At 43.1% G+C, this 17,559-nt stretch overlaps 1 protein-coding gene across 12 annotated transcripts; it reads left to right on the forward strand.

The window, feature by feature from the left end:
• Nucleotides 1-934: 934 nt before the first annotated feature.
• LOC144260062 (zinc finger protein 425-like) lies at nucleotides 935-10,975 on the forward strand. Of its 12 annotated transcripts, none has more exons than XM_077808587.1 (6): nucleotides 935-1,055; nucleotides 2,540-2,655; nucleotides 2,987-3,134; nucleotides 5,090-5,210; nucleotides 7,668-7,760; nucleotides 9,000-10,975. In XM_077808587.1, exons 2-6 carry the CDS (start codon nucleotides 2,549-2,551, stop codon nucleotides 9,563-9,565), a joined length of 1,035 nt encoding a protein of 344 aa, XP_077664713.1. In that variant the 5' UTR covers nucleotides 935-1,055; nucleotides 2,540-2,548; the 3' UTR covers nucleotides 9,566-10,975. The 12 variants fall into 12 exon arrangements, 11 of the variants coding, with proteins under 11 accessions (XP_077664713.1, XP_077664707.1, XP_077664712.1 ...); XM_077808592.1 differs by lacking the exon at nucleotides 935-1,055 and adding an exon at nucleotides 1,062-1,153; XM_077808583.1 differs by lacking the exon at nucleotides 935-1,055 and adding exons at nucleotides 1,170-1,322; nucleotides 1,792-2,034 and having other exon boundaries at nucleotides 2,540-3,134.
• Nucleotides 10,976-17,559: the final 6,584 nt, after the last annotated feature.

The raw sequence follows: 17,559 nt of genomic DNA on the forward strand, positions 1-17,559 counted from the left end.
AGAAAGGGGCTGTGGGCCTGCTGGAGGAAGGAGCTGGCTATGTTTGAGGGGAGCTTGGGAGAGGGGATAGGCAGTAGTGTCTGTGGGAGACTGATGGGTGGGGCTGGGCGAGAGCTGAAGAGAGCTCCAGGGGCAGTTGGCGGGGTGTGACTGAGGGGAGCTCTGGTGGGGTGTGGGGGTGACTGAGGGGAGCTCCAGGGGGAGCAGGGGCACGGGCTGGGTGCAATGGAGGGGAGCTCTGGGGGGTGGGCTGGGAGCAACTGAGGGGAGCTCCAGGGAAAGTGGGGTGGGGTGGGTGTGAATGAGGGGACCTCTGGGGGGTCCTGGGAGTGACTAAGGGGAGCTCCGGGGAGAGTGAGGGGAAGGGGCTGGGGGTGACTGAGGGGAGCTCTGGGGGGCGGGTGGCTGCCATTGAGGGAGCTCCAGGGGGAGCGGGTGAGGGCCTGGGCTGGGTGCGACTGAGGGGAGCTCTGGAGGGTCCTGGGAGTGACTGTGGGGAGCTCCAGGGGGAGCGGGAGCGGAGCAGGCTGGGGGCGACTGAGAGGAGCTCTGGGGGGCGGGCTGGCTGCGACTAAAGGGAGCTTTGGGGCGAGCGAGGGGGCCGGGTGTGGGTGAGGGGAACTGCGGTGGGGAGGGAAGATTGAGGGGCCGTGTCTGGGGGGCGGCGGGCGGCAGAGTCTCTGGGGGGTGGGGAAATACCAACCACCAGGCAGCGTGGGGGCGAGGCGGGAGGCCGGATTACAAGAAACCTCAGTTTTTCCCACTGCGGCTTTTTCCCAGCCTGCACCATCGCCCCACTCGCGATCTGTAAGGGCTCTTCCGCAAGGTCGACAGCCGTCTCCACCAATCACAACTCGGTCCTGCCAGGGGCGGGCCAATAGGAATGCCCAGGTCGGAGCAGCCCACCACTGTCGCTAGTAGAGGAGACTCCTGGGGGAAAGTGGAAGAGTCAAGAGGCTGATTGGTTCCTCAGGCCCGTCGATCACCAGTCAGAGGACAACAGCCGGAAGAGGTTGGCCAATCAGAGGAGAGGACGGAAGAATGGTGTCGTCCTGGTAAGACTGAAGCTTAGAGCCGTTACCCATCCTAGCTGGTGTCGATTCTGATTGGTCGTTGTCCTCGCTCCCTACCGTAACCTTCCCTGCTCACGGGGGTGGGTGGTCGTCTCCCATTGGTGGGCACTGGGCGGCGACCAGAAGCGCGCGCAAGGCGGGGCCGTTACAGGCTGCTGCGCGCGCTGAGGGTGGGGAACGGGGAGGAGGGAGTGGGACGGTGATGAAGGGAGGGACTGAGAGGGGGAAGATGGCTGCCCGGCAGTGGAGGTGAGAGACTCTCAGGGAGCCCCTCTGGAAGGGGGGGGAAGAGGCTCCGCTTCCCATGATGCCCCGGGGCGAGGTGGGGGGATGCTCCCCAATAAGTCTGTGTGGGCTGCTGGACGGGGTGTTGCCCATCCCCCCCGGATAGAGTGGGGCTGTCTGCTCCCCGACCCGTAACGCACCGGGGCAATGGACTGCGTGTGGTGGGTTGTACTTTCCCCACAATGCACTGGGGTGCGGAGTGGGGCTGCTTTCCTCCACCCCCCCCCCGCAGTGCGTCAGGACAGTGACCTGGGGCTGCCGTCACCCCCGCAGCCAACTGGGTTGATAGATCAGGGCTGCCTAGGCGTAACCCCACAATGAAACAGAGAGGAGGGTTCACTGTTCCCCTTCTCCCCCCATTGACGTGCTGAGGTGGTGGAGCAGGGCTCTCTGCATTTCCCCAGCGTGATGGAATGGTGCTTCTCCTTGACAGAATAGCTGGTGTAGTGCTGCCCGTGTGACCAGAGTGTCGGGAACTTCAGACGCTTTCAGGCATGTAGGAATGGTGGAAACGGTCAAGAGATTTATTCCAGGGAAAGGAGATATCCCGGAACCAGTTCTGGGGTGTTTGGGATTAAATTTGCTTGTACTATGCATTCCCAACATTCTCCCTTCTAGAGTCCCTTCTCTTGACATTTCCTTTTCCTTCACACATGCCTTCGTCCCAATTTAAAACGTAGGTACATATCTGATTTGTTGACTACAGTCCCCTGTGCATCAGCATATACTTGAGTTCTTGCAGTCCAACGTGCTTCTTCCATATGTCGATCCTCTGATACTTGCTTCTTCTCCAATGTGCAGCCAAAGTCTCCTTCTTTTCCCGACAAGTATAAAGCTGACATTTCCTCATATGAATTGCTCCTTTTTGGACATTGTACATCATCCTTCTGTTGCTGCCTTCTGTGTAACCCATATGTTATAAATATTTTTTTGCTGCTGAATATGGCAAAATTTTTAGCAAATATCCTGATTGATAGGGTGTACTTGTGTGTATGCATAATACAGGGGTGTTTAATATATGGGAGATGTACATGGTAGTGTTAAATGTTAAAGAAACATTTTAGTTTGGGGGTGTAAATAGGTACTTGGACTTGCGGAAACTGTATGCCAGTATATGGTTTAAGGAAGAGCAGTATATAATTTAAGAAAGCAGGAGCCTGACTTTTCTCTGTATTTTACAGATATAAACTATGCTGAGGTCCACGTGTCCTGTATTGAAGTCTGGCTCCACAACTACATTTTGCTTCACTGTGAACTTAATCTTTTCCTGTATTATACAACGCTGTATGTTGTTGAGGTGCATATATCTACTGCTCTTAATATTAAAGCAATAGTTGATTATAAACCCTGCAAACTGACCTCTTGGCATCTTATTACTGTTTTAGATTTGTTTCTACTGCTCATTTTACAATGGTTTATTGCTCAGCTTTGAACTGTCAAAATGCTACAAGTGGGGTATATAAGAACAGTACAGTTACTTTCTATGGTTTTCCTTTACATAACAAACCTCTCTTGAAGCAGTGGATTCACAACATGGGTCGGGAAATGGGAACTCCATCAAAACATCAGCGACTATGTTCTAAACATTTTGAGGACAGTTCTTTTGAAATTGATCCTCTAAAAATTAGGAAAAACCGGCGCCTACTGAAAGAAGCAGTTCCCAAAAAATTCATTTTGGGTGAAGACGGAAACTGGCTTGTTGGAACACCTCAAAGTTTCTGTGGTGGAATAAGTAATAAAACTCGAAAACGAATCCGGAATCCTGAACATTTGAAGGTAATTTAAATATTTGATATTCTATTTGTTTCTCTTAAATTAAGAGAGCATAATAAGAGAATACTTGGATGGGAATTCTCCAAGGGAACACCTAGGTGCTGCAGGAAATAAAAATATAAATGATTCAGTAGGTTGCACTTTTCCCTTTGAGTTGCTACTTAATCATTGTGCACCGTGGAGTTAGGAGGCACATTGTTGCTGAGCTCTTGTGAATACAGACAATATTATGGTGCTTCTCTCTTGATCCTGTTTCAGCTTGTGCAATTACATTCTGCCCAAGTAAAAATTTCTGTTTGGCATTTCAGTTGGATACTATACTCTTCTTTACTTCCTGCTCCAAAATGAATCCCAATCCTGCAAACCTGTACTCGTATGAGTGAGTAGTCCTTACTCATGTGAATAATCTCATTTGATTTGGGATGACTTGATTGTAGTATAGAGCTTATACTGTGTATGTTTGTTGGATGTAGTATTGTTGTAGCTCTGTTGGTCCCAGGATGTTAGAGAGATAAGAATGGGAGATTATATCTTTTATTGGACCATTTATGAGGGTGAAAGAAGCAAGCTTTTGAGCTACACAGACCTCTTCTTCAGATCTGGGCAGACCTTGTTAGGGACTGTTAAATAGTGTCTAAGTTTCAGTTCAATTCAGTATCTTGTACATCAGTTTTGGGTGGTGATCCTGTTTAGAACCAGATATTACAAACCATCATCTGAGTAGTGCTTACTCATGGAATAGTTTTCTAATGTAAAAGTGAATACTCATATGACTACAGATTTGTAGAACTGGATCCATAGGTTGTACAATTGATAAAATTTGTGAAACACTTAGATACCCATTTGAATGAAAGGCAATACATAAAGGCAGAGTGTTCACTCCTAATATTACCAAATGGATACAAGCCACGTGGGAACAATAATACTGATCAGGCAAGTATTGATACAACTTTACATGTAGTTCGTGTCCTTTAATATTAAAATTAATTGGGTGGGGAGCTACAGGCTAGCTGTGAAATTGGCAGTCTTGGATGTATTTGCACTAGCTTTTCATTGAAGTTTTGTTTTATTTTCAAAATTTTATGTTTATAACTGTAGGAGCAAAAATACTGGCAAACATCATCAGAGATTGTTTAATCTTTGCGGAGGTTGTGGGCATTACACAAGATTCAAGGCCAAAAGAAGGACTTCCTATCTGGGAAATGAAAGAGGAAGTGGATTTAAGAAACTGCAGCTATAATACTGCACTCAACTCTGGTCACCTCAAATCAGAAAGATCTAGATGAGTTGGAAGGAACTGAAAAAAGGAGCAACAAATTAGATTAAAGTGTTGGAGGGTTTAATTTATAAGGAAAGATCTTTTTAAAAATTTATTTTTAAAATATGTATTGGTGAAGGAGTGATACAACAGTCTGCCAGTATTTGGAAGGTATAAATGCTAAAGAGAGAGCAATAACTCAGTTTGGTGCAAGACAGTATGCTTGTTTACAATCCCTTTCTTCTAGCTAAAGGAAAATTTAAGTTGATCACCAGGAAAAAGAAATCCTGGTAGTGAGATCTATTGAACTGTGGAGTTGCCTCATAGCTTGAGTCATTTAAAGTACATTGGACAAAGAAAGCACTGAAGAATGTGCTGAAGAGAACTACTGCACTGAGTTTCAGAGATTGGCCAAGATGACTTTGATAGTCTTTACTTCTACCTTTTTGATTCTGTTGCTTGGGAAGTCATGATTCAGTGAAGAGCTAAGGAATACCACCTTGAAACGATTATACTGACTTTGAGAGCAGGATAGCAGTATAAATATCTAATTCCTCTTTGTAAAGGTGATATACAGTAGCTGTCAGATATAGAGTGCCATCAGAAACACCCGGCAAATGACTGCATATGTAATATTCTAAGTAAGGCCCTTGTCAGGATGTAATCAAAGATACTAAGTATGCAATACTTTTTATTTCAGGTCCCAGGGACATTTGATAATGTTGCAGCTCCTGACGGGAAGAATTTAGAAGAGTGGCAAAAGGAGCTTTACAAAAAAGTGATAAAGGACAATTATGAATCTTTAATCTCACTGGGTAAAGGTCAGTTTTCACTCATTCTCTGGAAGTTGTGAAATGTGTACAGTTCTTGGGCTGGCTCCGGTCTGTTTTCTCAAATCCTTTGATTGCTGGTGGATCAGTTCTTAGATGCTCCAAAACCTTTGTGATAGAAGATCAACTCCATACGTCCTTTTCTGTAAAAGAAGATTGATAGACACAGTCATGTTTCTAATACCTCTATATCCACCACTTTCCTGCTGTGAATAATGCTTATACACTGTTCAGTTGTGTATGTTGAAGCCACATGCACAGATGCTACTTTCCATGTGTGATGTGGATGAAGCACTCCTTCAGTAAAGGATATTTCAAGAATAAAGTATTTAAGTAATTTGTGATTATATCATTTCTTAATCTATATGCCAACTCTAAAACAAGAAAAAATGGCAATGGGAAAGATTAGATGTCTGTTCTCTTCCTCTTGAAGGGGATCTGGACTTTCAGCTGACTTATAAACTGCCAAGTGGTTTAGTACATATGGTGTGATTGGGATTCTCCCTGAATTTCCTGAAGGGAGCAAAACTGATTTCTGAGCAAACATTCTGCCTTTCTGCAGGATCTTTATTCAAGTAATCTGCAAATCCTTTCTGATGTTTTCTAGGATTACTTACATTTAAGCTTTTTTTTTTTTTTTTTTTACTTCTAAGATTTTTTTTTTAACTCCCTCCACCCTCACCCCAATTAAAGTGTGCCTTTTGGGCACACGCTTTCATCCTTGGCAGTTTTTGCTTAATTTTAGGTGAAAGAATTACATCACAAACCCCATGGATCTTTTAATCATGAAGTTTTAGTGTGAGCTGCTCCTACTCTGATTCCCTTCCCACCCCACCTCCCAGTACCTGGTCTGTATACAGTTTTTGTACTGACTTAACTGCTGCTGTGGTGGTGATGGTGGTGGTGGGGGGTTATCTAAGTAGTTAAATTGGTACAACCCTGTGTGTGGTGCTGTTTCAGAAAATTAGGAACACCTGCGGGGAAAAAAATAGCCACTTGTGAAAATTTTGGTTTAAGTGACTTGCTAAGCATCACATAGGAACTCTGTAGCAGAGGCAGGGACAGAATCCAGTTCTCCAGGGCAATATTCAGTGGCATTAACCGTGAGGCTACTCTTTCTTTTCCTGCAATTCTCTGCCTCATTCGCTGCACACCATCCAACTTCTGCAACAAATGAAGCAGGGGTCCTACAGACAACAACCTCTTTCGCAACACAACCCTGATCTATTGTCAAAGCACAATCAGTCTTTTACAAGGAATGGGGCAGGAGTTGTGTGAAAACAGTATATCGTCACATAATTAAAGACTATCATAATGCATATGCACAAGGGGGCTGAATTAAGGTTATAGGTGTCCTTCATGCTAGACTTTGTAACCTTCATGTTCTTTTAATGTAATTTTTTGGATGTAATTTCTTAAGTATTCTTTTAAAAAAAAAAAAAAATCATCCTGAGGAATAATATTGTCCCTCCCACATGGGTCATCAGCAGAATTAGGATCTTTGGATTCATGCAAACCTCTACCACTTGAGGTAACAGAGTAAGTGGAAGGAGTAGAAGGCTTTTATCATTTGTGAGGGTGTGGCACTAGAAGGGGATGGTGATACACACTTAGCCAGTGGGTTTCACAGGTATTTGCTAGATGGCAAAGGAATATTAAATGGACTGAATTACATGTTCTTTGGTGAGTGTTTTCTAGTGACTACAGAGCCTTCCACCCCTGTGCTCCCTTCTGCTCTTATTCCTTGGCAGACTCCTGCCCCTTCTCCTAGCCTCCTGTGTCTTCTGTCCCATTCCCCCCACCCCAGCTCTGCATCTCTTTTCTCCTCACCTGTCTGCCTTTGAATCAGGCGCTTTCATTCTTCTCCACACTGCCTAGGTGTCAGCAGTAGGAGCATTGAAAGCATAGAAGAGAGAGTCTCCTTGCTCTAGTTTTAGTGTCTGGTGTTATAGTGACCCCCAGCAGGTAGGAGGAGCAATTGCAGGGAAAGTCCTGCTCAGCCCATGCTTCCCTGGGATAGAGCATGCTCAGTTGCTCCGTAGGGATGGTGCATGTGCCATCTGTCAGTACATAGGAGTTGTGTGGGGATGGAGAGGAAAATGCTATTTGCAGCTGCAAGGTGTGCAAATAGCAGTGATGTCAGCAAGGGGCAGAATTTAAATTCCAGTCCCTTGGGTTTTCCTGGGGAGGTCAAAGCCACTGTTTTTAAACAGATATTAATGAAAACCGGGATTTTGACAAAAATAAATAAGTCGATCAAAAGTCTCATAATCTGAACAGACTCAAAAATGGTCACCTTTAACACTGTTACCTCTGCACAATTTACCTACTACCACAGCAATGTAAGCATTAATTTCAGATAATGTGACATTCTTTGAAGTTTAAAAAATCAGTGAATATTAAGAAGATATTATGGGACTTTTTTTATTCTTTGTCCAAACTATTCAGTCTCCAAACATGATATGCAGTCAAGAGAAGAGCTACGTGTCAAGGCTCAGCAGGGCTTGGAGGAAAGAGAAATGTCTATGAATCCTAGCATAGGTGAGTAATGGATTCAGACCTCTCAGAAGAGTAAATGACTTAAAGCTGGCAAGAGAAACCATCATGATGAACACTTCTGTAGTTTTTGTCTTTTCTCATGTATTGCTATTTTATAACAAGACCTTGTCATAAGTTCATTGTAGATATGGGAACCAGTGAACTTTCTGGTCTAAGGCAGATTCTCTCCTTTCATCCATCCAATTTCTAAGTGTTTGGATAACATGTGTTAATACTAAAAATCACATACTGATATACATATACATAACCCTTTTTAAACAAATGGTATGACACATGCCCTACCTTGCAGAACATGTGGTCTAAGATGAAGCATCTCTTGGTACTTATATGGCCACCATTACTAACATAGTGGTTGAGTGACATGGAAAAATAATTTAGGAAGGGTGATCGTGGTGAAGAATTATTAGTAAGGAGCATGAGGTAGGAAGAATTCCATGAGGTGTTTTAACAAAAGGTTTGAAAGAGGCAAGACAGGGTGCTTGGCGAAGAAGAGGGATGATGCCCCAAATGTAGGGGTACTGTAAGGAGCAATGCTAAGAGTCAGAGAAGGGAGCAGTAAGGTGAGAGAACAGGGAGGAGCATGGGAAATATAGAGGGAGTAGGGGGAAAATGAGAGCAGAAATGTTGGAGACAGGATGATCTATGCCTTGAAGGAAAGGGCATATTTCTATTTAATGCAGTAAAAAAGAGGGGCAGGGAGTTAGGTGATTCAGTTTGAGTGAGAGGGAGAAAGATGACGGAGCAGCTTTTTGTATGGAGTAGAGTGGAAGAGATTAGAATCAAGGCAGCCACAGAGAAGGTTACAGAAATCAACAAGTAAGATGGCAAAGGTACGGACAAGGGTTTTGTCAGTAGCAATAGAGAGGCACAGGTAGATTTTGAGGGTATTAAAGTTGTAGAATCATCATTACTGGTGATATTCATGGCTTCTACTAGGGATGGTTTACGAAGTCAAATCTATCTTGTTAAAATGCAGGGAGATAGATTAGATGACATAGCGTGGAGTTCTTTCAATCTAAATTACTTAAACTTCTGGAATTGGCAGTTTATGAGAGGCATTTTATATGCAAAAGTTTGAGTGACATACATTATTTACTGGTCCAATAAGTTATCACTTTTCTGTTTTTTGTTTCCCTCCAAGGAGCAATATGACCTACAAGCATTTTGTGCATTATGGATCAGGAATGTTTTATTCTTAGGAGATTTCCTTTTCCCAAACAGATGAAATGAATGTTTGGATTCTTTTTATTCCAGTGGATGATGGGATTGTGATCAAAACTGAAGTGCAGGATAATGAGGAAGCTCCAGAAAATATGGAACTGCATGGATCGTTTTCAGGAAGATCAGAAGACCTGGTTTTCCAAACTCCTGACAATGGAATAACTTGTGAGAGTAATTGGAGCACAGAAACAGAGCTGAGGAATCTTACTGGAAGCAGAATGGGTAACTCTACTCTTGGGAAAGGAGATTCCAATAAATTCAAAGGTATCCTTTTCTACCAGGAGACACCCACAGGAGAGAGACTATATCTATGTACAGAATGTAAGAAAACCTTTAAATTGAAGATAGGTCTTTTAAAACACAAGCGAATTCATGCAAAAAAGAGTCCGGTATCATCATACATATGTACAGACTGTGGAAAAAGCTTTGGTCGCCATGCAGATCTTATTCGACACCAGAGAACTCACACGGGAGAGAGACCCTATAAATGTACAGAATGCGAGAAAAGCTTTACTGAGAAACCAAGACTTACTAATCACTTACGAACTCACAACATATGCCTGTAACCACTGTGGCAAAAGCTTTATGGGAACTGATTTTCCACTCAGTCATCAACAAATCCATCTGAGAATATGAACCATACATATGTACCGACTGTAGGAAAAGCTTTTGTGTAGAAGACCTTTTATAACACTGAATTGAACTCAAGCATGGGACGGACCAGTCATTTTAGCTCATCTGTTTAAACCGTGAGAAGCAACTGAGTTTATTAGCTATCAAAATGATTCATGAAAGGGGGGAGAACGGACACATAAAAGCGTATTGACTATACCAAAAATTTAATTCAAAAAAGCATATTCTAGAACACCAACTAACCTATACTAGAGAGAGACTGTATCATTGCAGAAAGCGTGGGAGAAGTTTGACGTGAGGAACCTTTGACACATCAGAGAATTTACGGAACAGAGCAAGATCATTCACAGAATTTTAGATAGAAATTAGAGCTTCAAAGAGCCTTAGATCAGTTTAAGAGATTGGCCTTCTTGATGTAAAAATAGGAAATAAATGGGAAAGTCCATTAAGCACATGAAAATGATAGTGGTGCCAGCAGTGCATGTTAGTATGGCCAAAGACAAAATGTAGTTCAAACTTCCACAATTTAGAGTAATTTATAGCACCCGAGATGCAGGCTTCATTTTTGAGCTCTTGGAAGAGAAAACAGAAATGGATAATGTTCTCCTTTCTGTCGCTTCTGTGCAACATGAAAGATGAGAGGCAAAACTGATGTGGGATTATTCTTCTCTCTAAACCAAAAGCAGCACTGGCTCCAATTTAAGAGGAAGTGTCAGCAGATGGAGATAGGGGGAAAAAATAGTGGCGTCTTCTGCTTAAAAACATAATCAAACACAGGTCAGAAAATCTTACCAAACCTGTGCATCTTGTTAAATGCCTTGCTTAAAGGTGGCCTGCAAAGGATTAAAAAACACCTGTTTTTTGTGCCGTTTTTTTAAACCTTATGATGTGGACTTTCTTGCTGGGGGGCGGCGAAGTGGGGTGTTAAAATAAATCCTCCAAATTCTGTGGGATGTTGATTTTAACATTGCCCAATTGTGCCTACATATGAGCAGTTAGGGAGAACTAAAGAGGGGGAAAAAGAGTAAAATTTTATATTGTATGATCATCTGTTACGATGAAGAGTGCTATGTTGTAGTATACATAACATTTGTTTTCAATGAATGATGCCTGATGTTCGACTGGAAAATCCAGTCAAAAAGGGGACCTGACAGTGTCCAGTCAGATCTACTGATGGACAACCAAAGTCCCATCACAGAGGTCAGGGAGGTGCCTGGTCACTAATCTGTGCTGGCTCCTACTCAGCTGGGACCTTCTCCTACCTGTGTTGGGCAGCTGCAGCTCCCAGCCCTGCCTTTGCAGACGTGTACCTCCCGACCAAGGCAGAGAGGGGAAAAGCAGTGAGCGACTGAGGTGGGGCCTTGGGGGAAGAGGTGGGCCAGGGGTGGGGTCTTGAGGGCAGGGGCAGGGTTGTTCCAGCTGGAGTGTCCAGTTTTTAAATACAAAGTTGGCAACCCTACTGGTAACTGAACTGATGGGGAGGTTCGCCAAGATTATTATTATTCTAATTGCTCTAACTTAACCTTATTTTTCCTCTATTAAATGTTTGTATTATTAACTAGCAGGTAAGCAGTTAAAAGAATTAATTTTGCAAGATGCACATTGAATAGAGCAAAAGGTGGTCCACGGACTGCTTGGTGGTGGGTATGCAGAGAGTTGTCTGGTCTCATGTTGCTGACTTCTCCTTCCAACTGCTAAATCGCATGAGAGACAACTAAACCTACATTAAATGCTTTCCAATTATTACTTTCCCAAATAAGCAGTTCCTGGAGAATGATATGCGCTCCTAAATAGGGATTCTCTGCAATCACGAATGAGTGGGCATTTGATCCCCTAAATGATCTCTGCATTAAAATGTGATTCAAACCATGAAATGGTTCAAGAACCCCCTGAAATAGAGGGCTGAATCTGGCACTCTAGTTACACTCCTGCAATTGGTGGCTCAGGTGCAACCCAGAGCAGAATCTGGTCAAACAACTCTGTAGAATGTTTCCCCCTCTTGATCAACAAGTACAACAGCAAAGTAGTTTCCTCCCTTGGGAAGGATCCATGTGGTAGCAATAGCTCAGTTCCAGAGGTCTTATTGAGCAAATATTGATGATAGGTAGAAGATAAATGCAGAACATCCAACATCACAAGTAAACAATAGCTACTGAGGATGCAAAACTTTATCAACTTGTGGAGCATGACCCTCATGCTCCACAAGTGCTATGCAGAATAATAGTAGGACCTAGCATTTATATATAGGCTTGGCAGAATTTGATTTTTTAAATATACTTTTAGCAGATGAGTGTATTTTAAGCATTTGAAATTTTTTTAATTGATTTACATTGTCACTCTTGAAAATATAGGTTTTAAGCATTTTTTGTTTATCAGTTTGAATTTTCACAGTTGTAGGAAACTGGGGGATCAGACAATTATTTAAAGATGGTAGACATTGAGATGCAAAAAGTTAAAGCTTTATAAACCATTAAACACAAATTTTCAACATCACATGTCAAAATATCCTTAAATCAACAAATCCTACCTGTTTTTATTATTCATTCTCTAGTCCATTTGTAACAAGCCTTATTCAGAAATCTGTCACTGGATTTAACTTTAAGTTCTCAATCCACATTTGTCTTACTTTGCCTATCTGTAAACAGCAGTTATTATTGATGGAAATATTTTTTGTTGATTTGTGCTTACATGTGGTGAAATTGACATTTTCTGACATTTATTGATAAAAGTCCAATCTTTCCAAGCCTTGTCATATAGCACTTTATATGTTCAAATGGTAATCAAATAAAACATTAAGCAGAAAACATTGAATACTGAAGAGGCTTTGCAATAAAATTAGATTCTCCCACAGAATATAGTGAAAGCTGGTAGGCAATAGGGGTGAGCTACTGTTGAATGCAATGGGAATTAATAGCTAGAGGAGTCATGAATTTTGGAGGGGTATAGAAATGTGGCATTCTGTTTTATTTTTTGACCAACAGCTCAAAAACTGGAAAGGAGACCAAGAACCAGATCCCTTTTTTGTTGAAATGGATTGTTTTTCCTTAGTTGGAAATGAGACCCGTAAAAGAATCTGGAATCATGAGCCTTTGTATCTGTCACGTTGTGAAAATTGCACTTGCACATAGGCAGAAGCACGTTGATAGGGTGTGTAAATGACACAATATGTGCTTTCCCCAATCTGGGACTGAGCACGTTTGCAAAAAGAGAAGTACTCCCCTTCTTAATAGTCTTCTGCTCAGTGTTTAACTGAATTGGTATTATATCCTGCTAAAAAACAGTCTGCTGTGCTAGTCAAGTGCAGTATCTTTATTTGTGATAAAGAAAGTGCAAAGACTTCATTGAACCCAAAATAAAGTGAAAAAGAAAACGTGGCTCTTCAGCAGGCCATTTGGAGCTAACGAGATAAGTTTTATGTTTTGTTTCCAAAGATATAGGGTCTGTTCCTGATTCCATTGAAGTCAATAGGAGTCTTAGACCCATAGTGGATAAATGAATTGTTTGTTTGTGAATTTAACCTCCCCCGCCCAAAGCAATTAATGTTATACTGTGTAAAATGAACAGGTATTTTTCATGCGAGGCTAGTCGACTTTACTACTACCGCTATTTCTGAAGGTATCTTTTCTGAGTTCAGTTAACCTCTTATTTAAATGTTTGTTCCTTGAATCTCTGCTAAAAGCAACCCTAGTCTATCAACACAGATCCTGAAAACATACTTCAGCTTTATGCCGACCACTAATAAAATATGAAAAATACCTGTTCATTTTACACAGTATAACATTAATTGCTTTGGGGGGAGGAGGTTAAATTCACATACAAACTATTCACTTATCCACTGTGGGTCCAGTCTTGCTCCCATTTAAGCCATATTTGCAGCTCACAAAAGCTTATGCTCAAATAAATTTGTTAGTCTCTAAGGTGCCACAAGTACTCCTTTTCTTTTTGCGGATACAGACTAACACGGCTGCTATTCTGAAACCTATATTTGAAGCTAGTTTGCTATTACGATTCAATAAAGATTTTTTAAAAAAGTGATTGCCTTCAAATGACAAGTTACAGCATGAGCAAAACATCTGTGAGCACAACACAATAAGCAATTGTCCTAGTCCAAGGGGACGTTTTAGAATATATTATAGTAGATCTGAACTCTATCAGAGAAGTACAGGGAAGATGCCAAATATAGTAACTGTCTTATCCCGCATTTGTTAGATTGCCCCTGTCAAGGTTCGTTCCCCACTCTGAACTCTAGGGTACAGATTTGGGGACCTGCATGAAAGACCCCCTAAAGGTTATTCTTACCAGCTTAGGTTAAAAACTTCCTCAAGGTACAAACTTTGCCTTGTCCTTGAACCCTATGCTGCCACCACCAAGCATGTTAAACAAAGAACAGGGAAAGAGCCCACTTGGAGATGTCTTCCCCTCAAAATATCCCCCCAAGCCCTACACCCCCTTTTCCTGGGGAAGGCTTGATAAAAATCCTCACCAATTTGTACAGGTGACCACAGACCCAAAGCCTTGGATCTTAAGAACAATGAAAAAGCAATCAGGTTCTTAAAGGAAGACTTTTAATTAAAGAAAAAGTAAAAGAATCACCTCTGTAAAATCAGGATGGTAAATACCTTACAGGGTAATCAGATTCAAAACATAGAGAATCCCTCTAGGCAAGCTTAAGTTACAAAAAGACACAAAAACAGGAATATACATTCCATTCAGCACAGCTATTTTACCAGAGCTAGATTACTTATTAACTTTTTACAGGAGTTCTGAGCTGCATTCCTGATCTATTCCTGGCAAAAGCATCACACAGACAGACAGACCCTTTGTTCCACCCCCCTGCAGCTTTGAAAGTATCTTGTCTCCTCATTGGTCATTTTGGTCAGGTGCCAGCGAGGTTATCTTAGCTTCTTAACCCTTTACAGGTGAAAAGGTTTTGCCTCTGGCCAGGAGGCATTTTATAGTTCTGTATACAGAAAGGTGGTTACCCTTCCCTTTATATTTATGACATCCCCCCCCCGCCCCCAAATCACAGATAGGGTGAAACACTGGCTGTGATTTCTTCCTGGAGCTCTAGGAGAAAACAGAGTCAATAAGACACATGCACCTCTACATATACTACCAAGTGTATAAAGACTAACAATATTTTCCACATCTCAAGGACAATTTTAACCAGTTGATTCTGGGAAACTTTCACGGGAGAGTGCATCAGCCACTTTGTTAGAAGCTCCTGAGATGTGTTGGATGTCGAAATCAAAATCTTGGAGAGCTAAACTCCACCGAATAAGTTTTTTGTTATTTCCCGTAGCGGTATGAAGCCACTGTAGCGCAGCATGGTCGGTTTGCAGGTGGAAACGCCGTCCCCAAACATATGGACGTAGCTTTTCCAGAGCGTAGACAATGGCGTAACATTCTTTTTCACTGACTGACCAGTTGCTTTCCCTCTCAGACAGCTTCTTGTTGAGAAACCCTACAGGGTGGAATTCTGGATCCGGTCCTTCCTGCATTAAAACTGCTCCCACACCACGCTCAGACGCATCTGTGGTTACTAGGAACAGTTTGTCAAAATCTGGGGCCCTTAGCACAGGGTCAGACCTGAATGTCGCTTTAAGCTGGTTAAAGGCCTTCTGACACTCTTCGGTCCACTGAATGGCATTTGGCTGTTTCTTTTTGGTTAGGTCTGTCAGCGGGGCAGCGATTTGGCTGTATTGCAGTACAAATCGCCTGTAATATCCGGCCAAGCCTAAGAAGGATTGGACCTGTTTCTTTGACTTTGGGACAGGCCACTTTTGGATAGCATCTGGTGTCCAAGGTAAGTCACTCTGTTTCGGCCTATTTGACACTTCTTAGATTTAACAGTTAGTCCTGCCTCTCTTATGCGCTCAAGGACTTTTTGTAGATGTTCCAGGTAGTCTGCCCAGGAATCCGAAAATATGGCCACATCGTCAAGGTAGGCGACTGCATAGTCTCCCAATCCCGCTAGGAGACCATCTACAAGTCTTTGGAAGGTGGCGGGTGCATTCCGCAGCCCGAAAGGGAGTACATTAAATTCATACAGCCCGACGTGTGGTGAAGGTTGACCTTCCCTTGGCGGATTCATCTAGCGGTACCTGCCAGTACCCCTTGGTTAAGTCCAAGGTAGAGATGAACTGGGCCCATCCCAGTTTCTCCAATAGTTCATCTGTGCGTGGCATTGGATAGTTGTCTGGGCGAGTTACAGCATTTAGCTGATGGTAGTCGACACAGAAACATATCTCCCCATCTGGTTTGGGAAATAGAACCACTGGAGATGCCCATGCACTGCCAGAGGTGCAGATTACCCCCATCTGTAGCATATCCTGGATCTCCCGGTCTATAGCCATTTTAGCTTGAGGAGACATCCGGTAAGGTTGGACTTTAATTGAGTGAGCATTACCTGTGTCAATGGAGTGGTATGCCCGTTCGGTCAGTCCTGGGGTGGCTGAGAATGTCGGTGCGTAGCTAGTGCACAGCTCCTTGATCTGCTGTCACTGCATACGCCCAAGGGTCATAGAGATGTTTAGCGCTTCTACGCCACCATCACTTTTCCCTTCGTAGTAGACACCTTCAGGACACTCAACGTCATCTCCTCCCTGGGCTGTAAACTGGCAAACCTTTAATTCTCTGGAATAAAAGGGCTTTAGAGAATTAATATGGTATACCTTAGGCTTTCGGTTGGAGTTGGAGAATGCTATGAGATAATTAACAGCTCCCAGGTGCTCTTGGACCATGAATGGCCCTTCCCACGACGCTTCCATTTTATGGGCCTGGAGCGCCTTTAAGACCATGACCTGGGCCCCTACTTTGAAGAAACGCTCTTTGGCATGTTTATCATACCAGGCTTTTTGCTCTTTTTGAGCATCCTGTAGGTTTTCTTTAGCAAGGGCTAAAGAGGTTCAGAGGGTGTTTTGTAGGTTGGTTACAAAGTCCAGATTGTTAGTTCCTGGAGAAGGTGTAAACCCCTTACATTGCTGATTCACCAACTGTAATGGCCCCTTAACCTCGCGGCCATATACAAGTTCAAATGGTGAAAACCCTAAATTGGGATATGGTACAGCTCTGCACGCGAAGAGCAACTGCTGCAACACAAGGCCCCAGTCATTGGAGTGCTCATTTACGAATTTACGTATCATGGCCCCCAAAGTTCCATTAAACTTCTCCACCAGGCCATTTTTTTGATGATGGTTAGAGGTGGCAACCAAGTGATTTACCCCATGAGCTTCCCAAAGGCTTTCCATAGTTCCTGCCAGGAAATTAGTTCCTGCATCTGTGAGGATGTCGGAGGGCCAACCTACCCTGACAAAAATGTCTGTTAGTGCCCGGCACACACTTTTAGCCCTGATGTTGCTTAGAGCTACTGCTTCCGACCATCGGGTGGCAAAATCCATGAAAGTCAGTATGTACTGCTTTCCTCTGGGTGTCTTTTTGGAAAAGGACCCAGAATATCCACAGCTACTCGCTGAAATGGAACCTCAATGATGGGGAGTGGCTGGAGAGGGGCTTTGACCTGGTCTTGGGGTTTTCCCACTCTTTGGCATACCTCACAAAACCAGACATAGGTAGAGACATCCTTGCCCATTCCCTTCCAGTGGACCGACTTTCCCAAATGGTCTTCGGTTCTGTTCATCACGGCATGGCCACTAGGATGATCGTGGGCTAAGCTTAATAGCTTTACCCGGTACATAGTTGGAACTACCAACTGTCTCTGAGGATGCCAGTCTTCCTGGTGTCCACCAGAAAGAGTTTCCTTGTATAAAAGTCCTCTTTCTACAACAAACCTGGATCGATTAGAAGAGCTGAGAGGTGGTGGGTTGCTCTGTGCCACCGTCCAAGCTCTTTGGAGGCTTTCATCTGCTTCCTGTTTGGTCTGGAACTGTTCCCTTGATGCTGGAGACATCAGTTCCTCATTGGATTG

Source organism: Eretmochelys imbricata, chromosome 2, assembly GCF_965152235.1.
Source record: "Eretmochelys imbricata isolate rEreImb1 chromosome 2, rEreImb1.hap1, whole genome shotgun sequence".
Lineage (NCBI taxonomy): Eukaryota > Metazoa > Chordata > Testudines > Cheloniidae > Eretmochelys > Eretmochelys imbricata.